Below are 14,116 nucleotides of genomic sequence, written 5' to 3' on the forward strand. Positions count from 1 at the left end.
ACTGGTTTGGTGGTAATGCATTCCTTTAGCTTTTTCTTGTCTAAGAAGCTCTTCATTTGTCCTTTGATTCTAAAAGATATCTTCGCTGAGTAGAGTAATCTTGACTAATCTTGATTGTAAATCTTTTTCCCCCATCATTTTAGATATTTTGTGCCAATCCCATCTGGCCTGCAAAGTTTCTGTTGAGAAGTCAGCTGATGGTCTTATGGAAGCTTCCTTATAGGTAACTAACTGCTTTTCTTTAAAAAAATTTTTTTGATTAATCATATTTTATTATTATTTAAAAAATTTTTTATTTAGTGAGAGAAGGGGAGGCAGAGACAGACTCCTGAATGTGCCCTGAATGGGATCCACCTGACAGGCCCACCAGGGGATGATGCTCTGGCCATCTGGGGCATTGCTCCATTGCTTAGCAACGGAGCTCTTCTTACTCCCTGAGGTGGAAGCCATTCTCAGTGTCTGGGGCCAACTTGCTTTAATTGAGCCATGGCTATGAGAGGAGGAGGGTTGGAGTAGCAGATGGGTGCCTCTCCTGTGTGCCCTGATGGGGAATCAAACCTGGGACATCCACATGCCTGGCCAATGCTCTACCACTGAGCAAACCAGCCAGGGCCTTGATTGATCTTAGAGAGAGAGCCAGGGTAACAGAGAGACTGACAGCAACACTGATCTGTTCCTGTATGTGCTCTGATGGGATCAAACCCACAACCTTTGCGTATTGGGATGATTCTCTAACCAACTGAGCTATCCAACCAGGGCCTAACTGCTTTTCGAATGCTGCTTTTAAGATTCTTTTTTTGTCTTTAACCTTTTGCATTTAGAATGATGGTGTACCTTGGTGTGGGCCTCTTTGGGTTCATCTTGTTTGGAACTCTCTGTGCTTCCTGGACTTATATGTCTATTTCCTTTGCCAAGTTAGAGAATATTCTGTCATTATTTCTTCAAATAAGTTTTCGATTCCTTGCCCTCTCTTCTTCTTCTTTTGGTACCCTTAAGAGGTGTGCTAGTGTGCTTGCAAACTATCCTCAATTTATAAATATTTTGGATTTGTTTTGTTTTGTTATTTTTGCTGTTCTGATGGGTGTTTTCTGGTACCTTATCTTTCAAATTTCTGATTCAATTCTCTGCTTCATGTAATCTACTGTTGATTCCCTGTAATGTGATCTTCATTTCTGACTGGTTCTTTTTTATATTTTCTATCACCATTTTTGTTTCCTATCTCTTTGTTGAAGTTCTGAGATCACTGAGAATCCTTATAACCAGTTGTTGTTTTTTTAAATTCTGCATCTGGTAGATTGCTTGGCTCCATGTTTTAGTTCTTTTTCTGAAGTTTTGTTCTGTCCTTTCATTTAGAACATTTGTCTCCTTCATGTCGTGGGTGTCTTGTGGGGCCCAATGGCAAAGTGTTCCTTGTCATCTGAGCCAGGTGCTCCATGTGTGACCTTTGTGTGGGTTGTGTGTGACCTCCTGTTGTAGTTGAACTCTGAATGCTGTTGGCACGTCTTTGGGTGGGACTGATCCTCAGGCTGATTAGTAGTGAGGACTGCTTATGACTACAGTGAAGGGATTGTTGTGCAAGCACCCACCCTAAAGAGCAGAATTTGCGTTAGCAGGACTCTGGTGCCGGCTGAGTCCGCCCTTTGAGCGTGTCATTCATGGGGGTGTTTGGGTGGTGCTCTGGTGTGGTCTGAAGCTGGCCATAGAATGTGTTAGTTCTGGGGCCTCTTGAGAGGTGCAGGCCAAGGTCAGCTGCTGCCTGTGCCCTGCCCAGGGCCACCTAGTGTGAGATACAAAGTGATCTGCAGATGGTTACCCCTTGTGCTGAGCTTGAAGGTGCATGGGAGAGGCTAAGCTGTGGAGTGAGGCTGGCTGCCACTAGCGCCAGGTGTGGGGTTGCTTAGCATGAGGTATGGACATGTTGAGGCCATCTGCTGCTTGTTTGTAATTTGTGAACCTTGAGAAATTTTAGGAAAGTCTGCAGCCTGAGCCAAGACAAGCCATTAGTATGGAAAAGTAATGGGAAATGGCGTGGGTGGGCCCAAAAGTTGGGTGGAATGGGGTCTCAGGGAATCACCAGGGTGGAACAAACAGTGTTGGCCAGGTTGATGGAGACTCAGCTATGGCACCTGCCTGTCCCTGCTGCTGGAGGGCTCAGCAAAGAAACAATGACTTCTCCTGACACTCTGTCTCAGAGAAAGCTGACCCTCCAGTTTTGTCTAAAGCCAGACAATTCAGTTCCTATTTGTATGTCCCTGGCACCTTTTGAACTGCTGTCCCAGTGCTGGAGCTCAGAGCAAGTGAGTCTGTGAGCAGGCCTTTTAATAGGAATGCCTGGAACCTCCAGCAGCCCTCCGTCTCACTCAGCCACCATCCCCAGGGGTTTTCACAGCCAGACGTAACGGGGATTCTCTTCCAGGTGCTAGAACCCTGGGCTGGGGATCCTGGTACGGGGCTGGAACCCCTTGTTCCTCATGGGAGACCTCCATGCTGCCAAGATATGTCTCCCAGTTTTTAACTGCCACGAGTGGGTGTGGAACCAGCCTGTTCTGCGTTTCCACTCCTCCCATCAGTCTTGACATGGCTTCTTCTGTATATCCTTAGTTATAGGACTTCTGTTCAGCAGACTTCCAATGGTTCTCAATGATGGTTGATCTGTAGTTTAGTTGAAATTTTGATATGGTTATAAGAGGAGGTGAGTACAACATTTACCCATGTCACCACCTGGACCTCTTCATCAGTTTTTGAAAACAGTAGTATAAAGTGTTCTCTTCTTTAAAATGGGTTACTTTTTATTTTTAGCTTTCCCTAAGTAGATAATGTTAGACTGGTGATATGTTCAAATGAACATATACCAATTTAATGGAAATAGCAGATCATCAGCCTGTATCTCCCTTGACCCCAATCTGGTTGCAAATTACACCCTTTATAAAATGTGGTAACACTTTTCTATTCTAATGTAGCTTAGATAAAATATAACAATATTCTGACAGGGGGTAGTGCAGTGGATAAAGCTTCTACCTAAAATGCTGAGTTCACCAGTACGAAACCCTAGGCTTGCCTGGTCAAGGCACAGAGAGAAGCAACTACAACAGAGTTCATGCTTCCCTGCTTCTCTCTCTCCCTCTCTCTGTCTCTGTCTCTCTCTCTCCTCTTTCTAAAATCAAATGCAACAATATTTATTTTTTTTCTTTTTCTTTTTTTCTTTTTTTTTCTGTATTTTTCTGAAGCTGGAAACGGGGAGAGACAGTCAGACAGATTCCCGCATGCGCCTGACCGGGATCCACCTGGCACGCCCACCAGGGGGCGATGCTCTGCCCCTCCGGGGGGTCGCTTTGTTGTGACCAGAGCCACTCTAGCGCCTGGGGCAGAGGCCAAGGAGCCATCCCCAGCACCCTGGCCATCTTTGCTCCAGTGGAGCCTCGGCTGCGGGAGGGGAAGAGAAAGACAGAGAGGAAGGAGAGGGGGAGGGGTGGAGAAGCAGATGGGCGCTTCTCCTGTGTGTCCTGGCCGGGAATCAAACCCGGGACTTCTGCACGCCAGGCCGATGCTCCACCACTGAGCCAACCGGCCAGGGCCTTGATTTTTTTCTTTACTCTCACAGAACTCAGGGTTTTCAATGTGCTGAAGTCTTGTGACTATTAAAGAAACTTGAATCCTCTGGCTTAATCTCTTTACTTTACTTTTTAGCTCAAAGTACTATGTCAATAAATGTTTTTGCCTGACTGGGTGGTGGCTCAGTGGATAGAGCGTCGGACTGGGACGCAGAGGACCCAGGTTTGAAACCCCGAGGTTGCTGGCTTGAACACGGGCTCACCAGCTTGAGTGTGGGGTCACTGGCTTGAGCATGGGATCATAGATATAACCCCATGGTCGCTGGCTTGAGCCCAAGGTTGCTGGCTTAAGCAAAACGTCACTCACTCTGTTGTAGCCCCCTAGTCAAGGCACATATGAGAAAGCAATCAATGAACAACTAAGGTGCTGCAATGAAGAATTGATGCTTCTCATCTCTCTCCCTTTCTGTCTCTCTGTCCCTATCTGTCCCTCTGCCTTTGTCAAAATAAATAAGTAAGTAAATAAATAAATGTTTTGAATGTCCTATGTGAAAAAGACTATTGCGGTATTGATCATAGATTTTTGTTTCTACCTTCAAGAGACTCAGAAGAAAATAACTTTTCTAGTAGAAAATAAAATCACCAGGTAGAATGGTGTATCAAAGACAGGGAAGTAACAACACTCACACACTAACTGTCCTCCTACTCTCAAGCTACTGTCCAGGAACACCGGAAGAATTTAGAGCCACATTTTTTTTTTTCAGTGAGGCAGAGCGCAAGACTTAGTCTGGAATTCAGGTGCCTATTAATGACTGCTCTGTTGCAGCTACACCAAGAAAAGGAACAGCTGCCCTGCTCCTTGATTCAAACAACACTGGGTACAGAGCTTGTGCTACGGGATGGAAATAAACATGTGTTCTTACCAGGAGCTGTGCTTTCAAGGACCTCATGTAAGTGATTTAGCTTTATCATTAAAATAGCCATCAGAAACAAAGGGGAACATTGCAAGAAAGAAGAGAAAAGCTTTGGTTTTAAATCTATCCCACCCATCATTCATTTTTAGTGTCAAAACTGCTAGCTCCCATTACCCATTTTATGGTTCCTTTTTGTTTCTCAGTTGCTGCTGAAACTCATGGTCTCTTGAGCCTTTCTAAACTGAAAGCTAAAAACGAATTCTCCTTTAGAGTCCTCATGCTTGCATCCGGGAGAGGGATTTGCTCTTACTTTTTGAATCTTCTGCTTCATAAATGTAGTTTATTTCCCAATGTGAAAGCTTGTTGCAACTATTTTTACTTGTTCCTTTTCTTTTGAAACATGGGATGCAAAGCTGCCTGGCTCGTACTTCTTTTTCTCCCAGTTATTCAACTACTGACTAACCACATTAGGGAGGGAGGGGTGTGCACTTAACTCTGAGTTATACAATATCTAAGCCAAAGAAAGTGAAAATTACCGTGCTTATCGCTATGTGAATACATCAAATAGGTTATATAGTGTGCTATATTATAATGTGGTTTATTTAACCTAAACTTTTATTGAAATGTGAAAATTCAGATGTTTTAGGAACTCATTATCACATTTCAATTGGGTGATTTAAATATGTATATATTCCATTTAAAGATTATCTACAGTTAGAGAATGGCTTATAAGCACTTTTCAATCAAATATCATTCTTGCAATTATTTTCAACAGTCTACTTCTATCTGCACTGCTAATGCATAATTTCAATTTGTCTCCCTCAATGAGAATTTATTATTTTTAGTTTTTAGTAGCTCTTGCACTTACATTTAAACTCAAGGTCAAATTTTCTGAGCTTCTAGTTGGAACTTCTTAGTTTTTCTTTTTTTCCTCATGTCTTCAATAAAATCTAAGAAATGTTTGTTTCTAGTTATAAGGCTAATAGTTGCTCTGACTCCCATTTTTTATGTGACTGATTTTTTAAATTCACTTTGCAGTGACCATTTCATCCGTCTGCCTATATTTGGTGGTTCTCTGACCACATCACCTCTGATATACCATGTATCACCTTTAAGTTATGTTCCAAGGTTCTCTCCCACTTGACACTTTTCAATATTCCGCAGCATAACTTTTTGCTGTCAGGCTAGTCTTTTTTATATGCTATTCTCACTCCTTTCTTGGTATCTCTCCTTTCTTGGTATCTTCAGTCACACCATGTTCTCTTCTAGGAAACCGCTCTCTTAAAATATAAAGTCGATAAGATCTCATGACAGTATGCATTTGAGAGATAAAGGTGGAGTAGTCAAGGATTCCTCCCAGGTGACTGGTGGATGGCAATATTCACTGAGACAGAATGGAGAAAGCCCAGGTTTATGGAGAAAGAGAACTTCATTGTGCTGAGTTGACTTGGAGTACCTGTGGAACACATCCAAATAAAGATGTCCTAAAGGGAGTTGGATGTTTGGGTTTGGACTGAGAAGAGTGGGCTAGAGATTCAGATTTATAAATAATTTTCAGTGGTTGTACTAAACCATGCAAGTGTACGAGGCCACACTAGGTGTACACTAAAATGAGATGGATGGGAGGCTAGAGAGGGAATCTTAGGAAACATTAAATTTTTAAACTAGAGGTTTGGGGAAATATAGCAGCAGAGAAATTGCAGCCAGGTGGAAGAAACTTTCAAGAATGAGGCAGTGACTGGCCCCGGCTGGTTGGCTCAGCGGTAGAGCATTGGCCTGGCATGTGGGAATCCTGGGTTCAATTCCCGGCCAGGGCACACAGGAGAAGTGCCCATCTGCTTCTTCACTCTTCCCCCTCTCCTTTCTCTGTTTCTCTCTTCCCCTCCCACAGCCAAGGCTCTATTGGAGCAAAGTTGACCCTAGGTGCTGAGGATGGCTCCATGGCCTCTGCCTCAGGCACTAGAATGGCTCCTGCCACAACGGAGCAACGCCCCAGATGGGCAGAGCATCACCCCCTGGGGGGCATGATGGGTGGATCCTGGTCAGGCACATGCGGGAGTCTGTCTGACTGCCTCCCGCTTCTAATTTCAGGAAAGAAAAAAAAAAATGAGGCAGTGACCAAGAGTGTAAAGAAGGGGTTAAAAAAAGAGAAGCTGGAGGGTGGGAAAGATGGGCAGTTGGAAAAAGTGTGTTGGGAAAGCGGGCACGTGGCCAGGAAGGCACCACTGAATGTCAAACACAAAGCAGAACAAACAGAAGACACTGGGTTCCTGCAGAACTTGACATTCTAGAAAATTAAATTTAATAATGTCTAAGAGTCTAATTGTCTAAGATTTAGATAACTACTATATGTAAAAATATTATAAAAAAGAGCCCTGAACTGGCCAAGAGTAGAAATATAACAGACTGGGACTCAGGGGTCTTAGAAAAATCTGGTGAAACAGGTAGGACAAGAAATGCAACTGGGTGCCTTGGACTAGGAGAAGCAGTGCATTCAAATAGATATAAAGTTGGGGGGGGGGGGAAGTTATGCTTTATCACAAACTTGTATCTCCAACCCTGTGTTCTCCAGGTCCTCAGACTCCTGAAAATGCCCTTTAGGTGCTGCCTGTTCAACATATCCTACTAGAGCTTGTTACTGTCTCACCTCCTCCAGCCCATCCTCACCTGCTTCTCTAATTCACATACCAGCACTGCCAGCCACTCAGTGTTTTGAAATAGAAACATCAGTCATTCTCTTCCATTGTCATCCTTTCTGCCATCAAGTTTTGCCCATGTCCTCGCACTCTTCATTTCCACTTCCTTCACCTTAATTCAGGTCCTGAAATAGATTTTCTAACTGGCCTCCCTTCTCCTAGCCCTTCCTCCTATTCCCAACTCATCTTCCACAATTCTAATTAAGCAAATTTGATCATGTCACTCTCCTGATTAAAAAATCTCCCAGACCTAATGGGGAGAAAGTCTGATCTCCTTAGCGTGACATCACTCAGGGCCCTTGCCGACCTGGCCTTACTCCCCATCTTAGTTGCATCTCCAGTTGCTTTCTGCCTCCACACATCTGCAGTTACTCCTTGATTTTCAACTCACCGTTCTCTTTTACACTTGGTTCACTATAAAGACTGAGCCACACGCAGTGGATAGAGCGTCGGACTGGGATGCAGAGGAGCCAGGTTTGAGACCCCAAGGTTGCCTGCTTGAGCGTGGGCTCATCTGGTTTGAGCAAAGCTCACCAGCTTGAGCCCAAGGTCGCTGGCTCGAGCAAGGGGTTACTTGGTCTGCTGAAGGCCCGCGGTCAAGGCACATATGAGAAAGCAATCAATGAACAACTAAGGTGTCGCAACAAAAAACTGATGATTGATGCTTCTCATCTCTCTTCATTCTTGTCTGTCTGTCCCTATCTATCCCTCTCTCTGACTCTCTCTCTCTGTCTCTAAAAAAAAGACTGAGGCCTGACCTGTGGTGGCGCAGTGGATAAAGCGTCGACCTGGAAATGCTGAGGTCGCCGGTTCGAAACCCTGGGCTTTCCTGGTCAGGATGCATATGGGAGTTGATGCTTCCAGCTCCTCCCCCTGTCTCTCTCTCCTCTCTCTCTCTGTCTCTCTCTCTCTCCTCTCTAAAATGAATAAATAAAAATTAAAAATTAAAAAAAAAAAGACTGAGCCACAGTGTTATACCACTAAGGTCATAAGCTTGGGTGCTGGAGGAGAATGGATGGGGGAGCCTGAGTACTTGGACTAGCCAGAGGGAAAAGAATTAGGATGGCAATGACTCTTGGATAAGAGATGTGATCTCCTGGTTTACCCCAATGCTTATGAGACTGTATTTATTAAATAACTCATGACTCAAGGGTATATCAGGGAAATAAGTATACCTAGCAGAGCTACCTTCAAGGAATGTATGATCTGATAAGAGAAGGAGGACATATGGAGAACTAATGGGACTGATTTCCTCAGGGTCCTTATAAAAACATCAGATAGATAATAAGTAGGAAATGAATAGTCAAGACAATTGCTACAGTAATTTGGAGGAGGAAGAGATTATTCTGGGATAAGATGTTCATTCAGATTAGGTTTCACAATAGAGCTAGGTGTAAGAAGCTAGGTGTAGAGCTAGGGTTTGAAGCCCGAGCATGGTGTAAGCAGCAGAGGGAATAGCCTTCTAATTGTGGAGCATGACATCAACAGAGGCAGAGAGTAATCTGTTCAGAGCAGAAGGACCTGGGTAGGGGAATAATGTTGGTAAGGCCAGAAAGAGGCCAGGGCATGATTGTTGGGAACCTTCAATGCCAAAGTTAATCCCCTAGGCATACTTTACCTAGTGGGGCATGGGGAGACAGGAAAGTTTTTCTTAAACAAAAAGATGACTTAATGAAAATCATCTTTTAAGTACACTAACCAGGCAGTAGTAGGCAGGACAGATTAGAGAAGCGAGGGGAGGCAAGCCGGAAGAGCAAGGAGAAACATGACAATTTAGGTCAGAGATGCCATATTTGCTTAATTCCAAGACATGATTGACATAACAGATTTTTGTAATAAAACTCTATACATTGATTAAAAATAAATCTTGAGCATAGGTATGTAAAATCATGAAAATATGGGTATCTTAGAATTAAGGAACTAAGAGAATGAAGACATAAATGAACTAAGGTGGTGATGGTAGAAATGGGAGGGAATGGTAGATATAAAAAAATAAACCTCATATTTTGAAGAACTTGACAAATTGAATGTTGAAAGTCAGAGAGAGTGAGAGAGAAAATTAAAATATGACTCCATGGCCTGACCTGTGGTGGCACAGTGGATAAAGTGTCGACCTGGAATGCTGAGGTCGCCGGTTCGAAACCCTGGGCTTGCCTGATCAAGGCACATATGGAAGTTGATGCTTCCAGCTCCTCCCCCCTGTCTCTCTCCTCTCTCTCTTTCTCTCTTTCTCTCTCTCTGTCTCTCTCTCTCCCTCTCTCTCTCCTCTCTAAAATGAATAAATTAAAAAAATATATGACTCTATGATTTTAAGTCTGAATGAAAGTGGCAGGTTGTTATTCTTAACAGAAATGAGGAAGTCAAGAGGGGAAAACAAAAACAAGCTAAATTTTATATACTGAATTTGAGATGAGGAAATATCTAGCAGGCAATTGAAGTCATGGGCCTAGAGCTAGAATGGTCAGGCTAGGGTGTGCATCCAAGGAATTATCTGCACAGAAGTCAAAACGAAAGACTGGAGAGTGAAAGAAATCTGAATGATGGCGTATGTAGAGGACTAGGGGCAGAGGTGTACCCGTAAGGGAGTGGCCCCATTTAGGGACAGGAAGCAAGATAGGGACAAAAAAAACAAAAATAGCTTGAAAAGTTGAATTAGATTCATTCCAGAGGAGGGGGATGAGAGACATGAGAAGGGAGGGGTTGAGGCCTTTTTGTTCATGCTTTGGATTTACAGACGTTAATTATGCACATTTGGATGTGTCTGAAGCCTTCACACAGTTGTTAAGAGGCCGGCTTCAGTACTCCAACGGTTGCCACGTGGGGCCCCATCTTCATTTTGAATGGTGACAATTCCTCAGCTGCAGGATTTTTGGCCCAGTACCTTGGCTGGATCTTCAGCATCTGTTGAGAAATCATGTCATTTTCCCAGAGGCTTATTGCTGGTTTTGAGTGCTGTTGATCTTAGCCCGATCCTTTGAAGGTCAAAAGAGCACACTTCCCATGCAACTCTGATGAGCAGTTATTTTAGAATGTAATTTTGTTGAGCCAACTTTTTTTTTTTCTACAGAGACAGAGAGAGTCAGAGAGAGAGAGAGATAAGGACAGACAGGAACAGAGATGAGAAGCATCAATTATCAGTTTTTCGTTGCAACACCTTAATTGTTCATTGGTTGCTTTCTCATATGTGCCTTGACCATGGGCCTTCAGCAGACTGAGTAACCCCTTGCTCAAGCCAGCGACCTTGGGCTCAAGCTGGTGAGCTTTGCTCAAACCAGATGAGCCCACACTCAAGCTGGCGACTTCAGGGTCTCAAACCTGGGTCCTCCACATACCAGTCCCACACTCTATCCACTGCACCACCGCCTGGTCAGGCTGTTGAGAGTCAAAGTTAAAGACAAACTAGGTTTTAACACTTTTCCAGTTCTTCCAGAATTGCTGTGCCAATTAAACTTTCGGCACTCCTATTAGTCAGGGGTGACTGAGCACTCTCTGGCTTACCTCATCTCCTTAGCAGACCAATATGTAATAGAATTATTTATCAGTTTAAAATATAATACTTGTATAGCCCATAAAAATACATTTAAAAATCCAAATAAAGGGCAATATTTCACACAAACCAACACCCAGTCATTTATGTATTTGTACTTCTGTTCTATAATTGGGAAACCAGCACAGGATGGCTCACCATCACAGGTGCTCTAAAAAGCCTATTGGCTGACATAATAAACTGATTAGGAATTGGGGGTATGAATGGTGATTAATGGTTCTGAAATACAAATTTTCAAAAGGCTTCTTGTCTTGTTGGGAGTATTTCAATCAGCACATAGGTAAGCATATTTTTCATCTCATGCGCTTGCAAACCCGAAGTTGATCCATACAGTTTAGGAAGTTATTGAATAACATTCAGCTAATGTAAACTTAATCCTAACATTCTTTTCCTAAGGGGGAAAAAAAGAATTGCTTTCCCATCTATGTATTGTAGCCTTGTCAGTACAAGAGTAATTCTGTTCTGGGAAGGTGAATATCTGACTTCACCAGGCTATAAACAGTCTGGCTTGAGTGATATCTGGTTTGTAGGATGTGTTTTACCTCTTTATATACTCAAGAGACTCTGGCAATTGAAAGTGTTGTTCCTGAGCTATAAAGTGGGGTGAGGGGAACAGCTAAGGGAAGAATGTTTATTAAACAGAAATATCCAGCTTAATATGGCAGTTAATTGCTCAGTTTTTTCCATCTTGTGATTTCTTTTTGATATTGGCTAAGGGCAGAAATGGCAGGTACCTGGTACGATCCCTGCCTCTTTTTCATCTTCCCCAAAAAACAACATGGCAGACACCACAATATCTTTCCCATTGAACTCAGCCTCTCATTTTCTACACGGTTCTCTAGGCAGGTACTACCAGTCGGTTGGAGTTGGGAATCGAAATGATGGGGTTTGGGAGCCTTCCTGGCTTATGGATTTGTTGTTCATATCTTCAGAGGGCAAGGAAGAGGGCACCTTAAGAAAAAGATTATTTATTTATTTACAGAGACAGAGAGAGAGTCAGTGAGAGGTATAAACAGGACAGACAGGAACGGAGAGATGAGAAGCATCAATCATTAGTTTTTCGTTGCGCATTGTGACCCTTTAGTTATTCATTGAATGCTTTCTCATATGTGCCTTGACTGTGGGGCTACAGCAGACTGAGTAACCCCTTGCTTGAGCCAGCGACCTTGGGTCCAAGCCGGTGAGTTTTTGCTCTAACCAGATGAGCCTGCGTACAAGTTGGCAACCTCGGGTCTCGAACCCGGGTCCTCCGCATCCCAGTCTGACACTCTATCCACTGCGCCACCGCCTGGTCAGGCAATAAAAGGATTATTTTAAGCATATACATGGATTGAAGTCAGAGGGGCTGGGATTGGATTCTCTCCCTATGGCTCACCTGTACCACCCCTCATAGCATACCTGTGTCTATGTTCTTAATGTGCCCCATTTCCCAATCCACTTATAACTGATCAATCCTCTCTGTTTTTCAGTCTAAATGCTTCAGAGAGATAGATTGACATGCTTAGTTAATATCACTGTGTCTATTATTGTGCATGGCCATAGTGCTAGGTCATGGGTCATGGATAGGCAGCTCTTGGGTAGGTGACCCATATACTTTGATAATATTTTCTTTTTTTAGCAAAAGAGAGAGACAGAGAGAGTGACAGGGACAGACAGACAGGAAGGGAGAGAGATGAGAAGCATCAACTCATGGTTGCGGCACCTTAGTTGTTCATTGACTGTTTTCTCATATTGCCTTGACCAGGGGGCGCCAACCAAACCAGTGACCCCTTGCTCAAGTCAACAACTTTGGGCTTCAAGCCAGTGATCTTTGGGCTCAAGCCAGCAACCATGGGGTCATGTCTATGAACCCACGCTCAAGCCGGCAACCCCTCACTCATGCTGCTGAGCACACGCTCAAGCTGGATGAGCCTGTGCTCAAGCTAGCAACCTTAGGGTTTTGAACCAGGTCAACACTCTACACACTGTGCCTGTGCCACCACCTGGTCAGTCTGGTAATTTTTTTTTTAGCTTGGTGGTAGTTATCCAGGTGTGTTCTTCACTTTATGAAAATTCAGAATTCAATACATGCTTATTATGTGCAAATTTTCTTCATTATACCTTGATTAAGTTTATTAGAGCCTGACCAGGTGGTGGCGCAATGGATAGAGCATTGGACTGGGATGCCAATGACCCAGGTTCGAGACCCCGAGGTCGCCAGCTTGAGCGCAGGCTCATCTGGTTTGAGCAGAGCTCACCATGGGTCACTCAGTCTGCTGTAGCCCCCTGGTCAAGGCACATATGAGAAATCAATCAATGAACAACTAAGGAACCATAAGGAAGAATTGATGTTTCTCATCTCTCTCTCTTCCTGTCTGTCTGTCCCTCTCTCTGACTCTCTCTGTCTCTGCCACACACACACACACAAAAAAGTTTATTAGAAAAGTCGTGCCAAACTGATCTCATTTTCTTTTTTGCAGACTTTATCAAACTAGTACAATTGAAGAATGTCAGACTATTATATATTTTTATTTTAAAGAATTTATCTTTAAAAATATCTTGAGACATTTATGTGAGCAATTCAGAGAGTTATGGGCTGGGTAATAGAAGAATTATGTGAATTTCTAACTAGTGGAACAATTTATCCTTGATGATCAAGAGCAACCTGAAGACAGGTTTATATCAAAAGTGTAAGGGCTCTGTTTCTTTTCTTTTTTTTTAGGTGAGAGAAGGGGAAATAGTGAGGCAGACTCCCACATGTGTCCCAAACAGGATTCACTGGGCAACGCCATCTGGGGCTGAGGCTTGAGTATGGAGCTATTTTTAGTACCTGAGGCTGATGTGCTCCAAAGGAGCTATTCTCAGAGCCCAGGGCCATGCTCAAACCAATTGAACCACTGGCTGCGGGAGGAAAGAAGGAGAGAAGGGGGAGAGGGAAGGGAGAAAAAGCAGATGGTCGCTTCTCCTGTGTGCCCTGACCAGGAATGGAACCTGTGAAATCCATACGGCAGGCCAATGCTCTGTCCACTGAGCCACCAGCCAGGGTCTAAGGCAGCGGTTCTCAATCTGTGGGTCGCAACCCCGGCGGGGGTCGAATGACCAAAACGCAGGGGTCGCCTAAAGCCATCGGAAAATTTTCCCTGTATTTTGGTCATTCGACCCCCGCCGGGGTCGCGACCCACAGCTTGAGAACCGCTGGTCTAAGGGCTCTGTTTATGGTAGGGCAGTGGCTAAGCATGTAGGCTCGAGGACTAGGCTCATCTACTTAACAGCTGTGGTACCTTGGGCAACTTTCCCTTTGTGCTTGTCTCCCTATCTATGAAATGGGTATGATGGAATCCAGATGTTAAGGTTGTTACGAGTACTGAGTGAATATAAGTAAAGTGTTTAGAATAGTAGGCTACTAATATGTGGGCAGAATTTATAGGA

At 43.8% G+C, this 14,116-nt stretch overlaps 1 protein-coding gene across 6 annotated transcripts in view; it reads left to right on the forward strand.

Moving 5' to 3' along the window:
- Window positions 1-14,116, forward strand: part of GNE (glucosamine (UDP-N-acetyl)-2-epimerase/N-acetylmannosamine kinase) — a 153,758-nt gene that overhangs the window by 94,728 nt on the left and 44,914 nt on the right. For 5 of the 6 annotated variants that reach the window (XM_066256755.1, XM_066256753.1, XM_066256752.1 and 2 more), the window contains 2 exons: window positions 144-223; window positions 4,378-4,501. In XM_066256755.1, the coding sequence (XP_066112852.1) occupies window positions 4,451-4,501 (51 nt within the window). In that variant the 5' untranslated portion in view covers window positions 144-223; window positions 4,378-4,450. Of the gene's footprint in view, window positions 1-143; window positions 224-4,377; window positions 4,502-14,116 lie in introns of those variants that run through there. The other variant, XM_066256757.1, reaches the window with a different exon arrangement.

This window comes from Saccopteryx bilineata, chromosome 2 (assembly GCF_036850765.1).
Source record: "Saccopteryx bilineata isolate mSacBil1 chromosome 2, mSacBil1_pri_phased_curated, whole genome shotgun sequence".
In the NCBI taxonomy this organism is placed as follows: Eukaryota; Metazoa; Chordata; class Mammalia; order Chiroptera; family Emballonuridae; genus Saccopteryx; species Saccopteryx bilineata.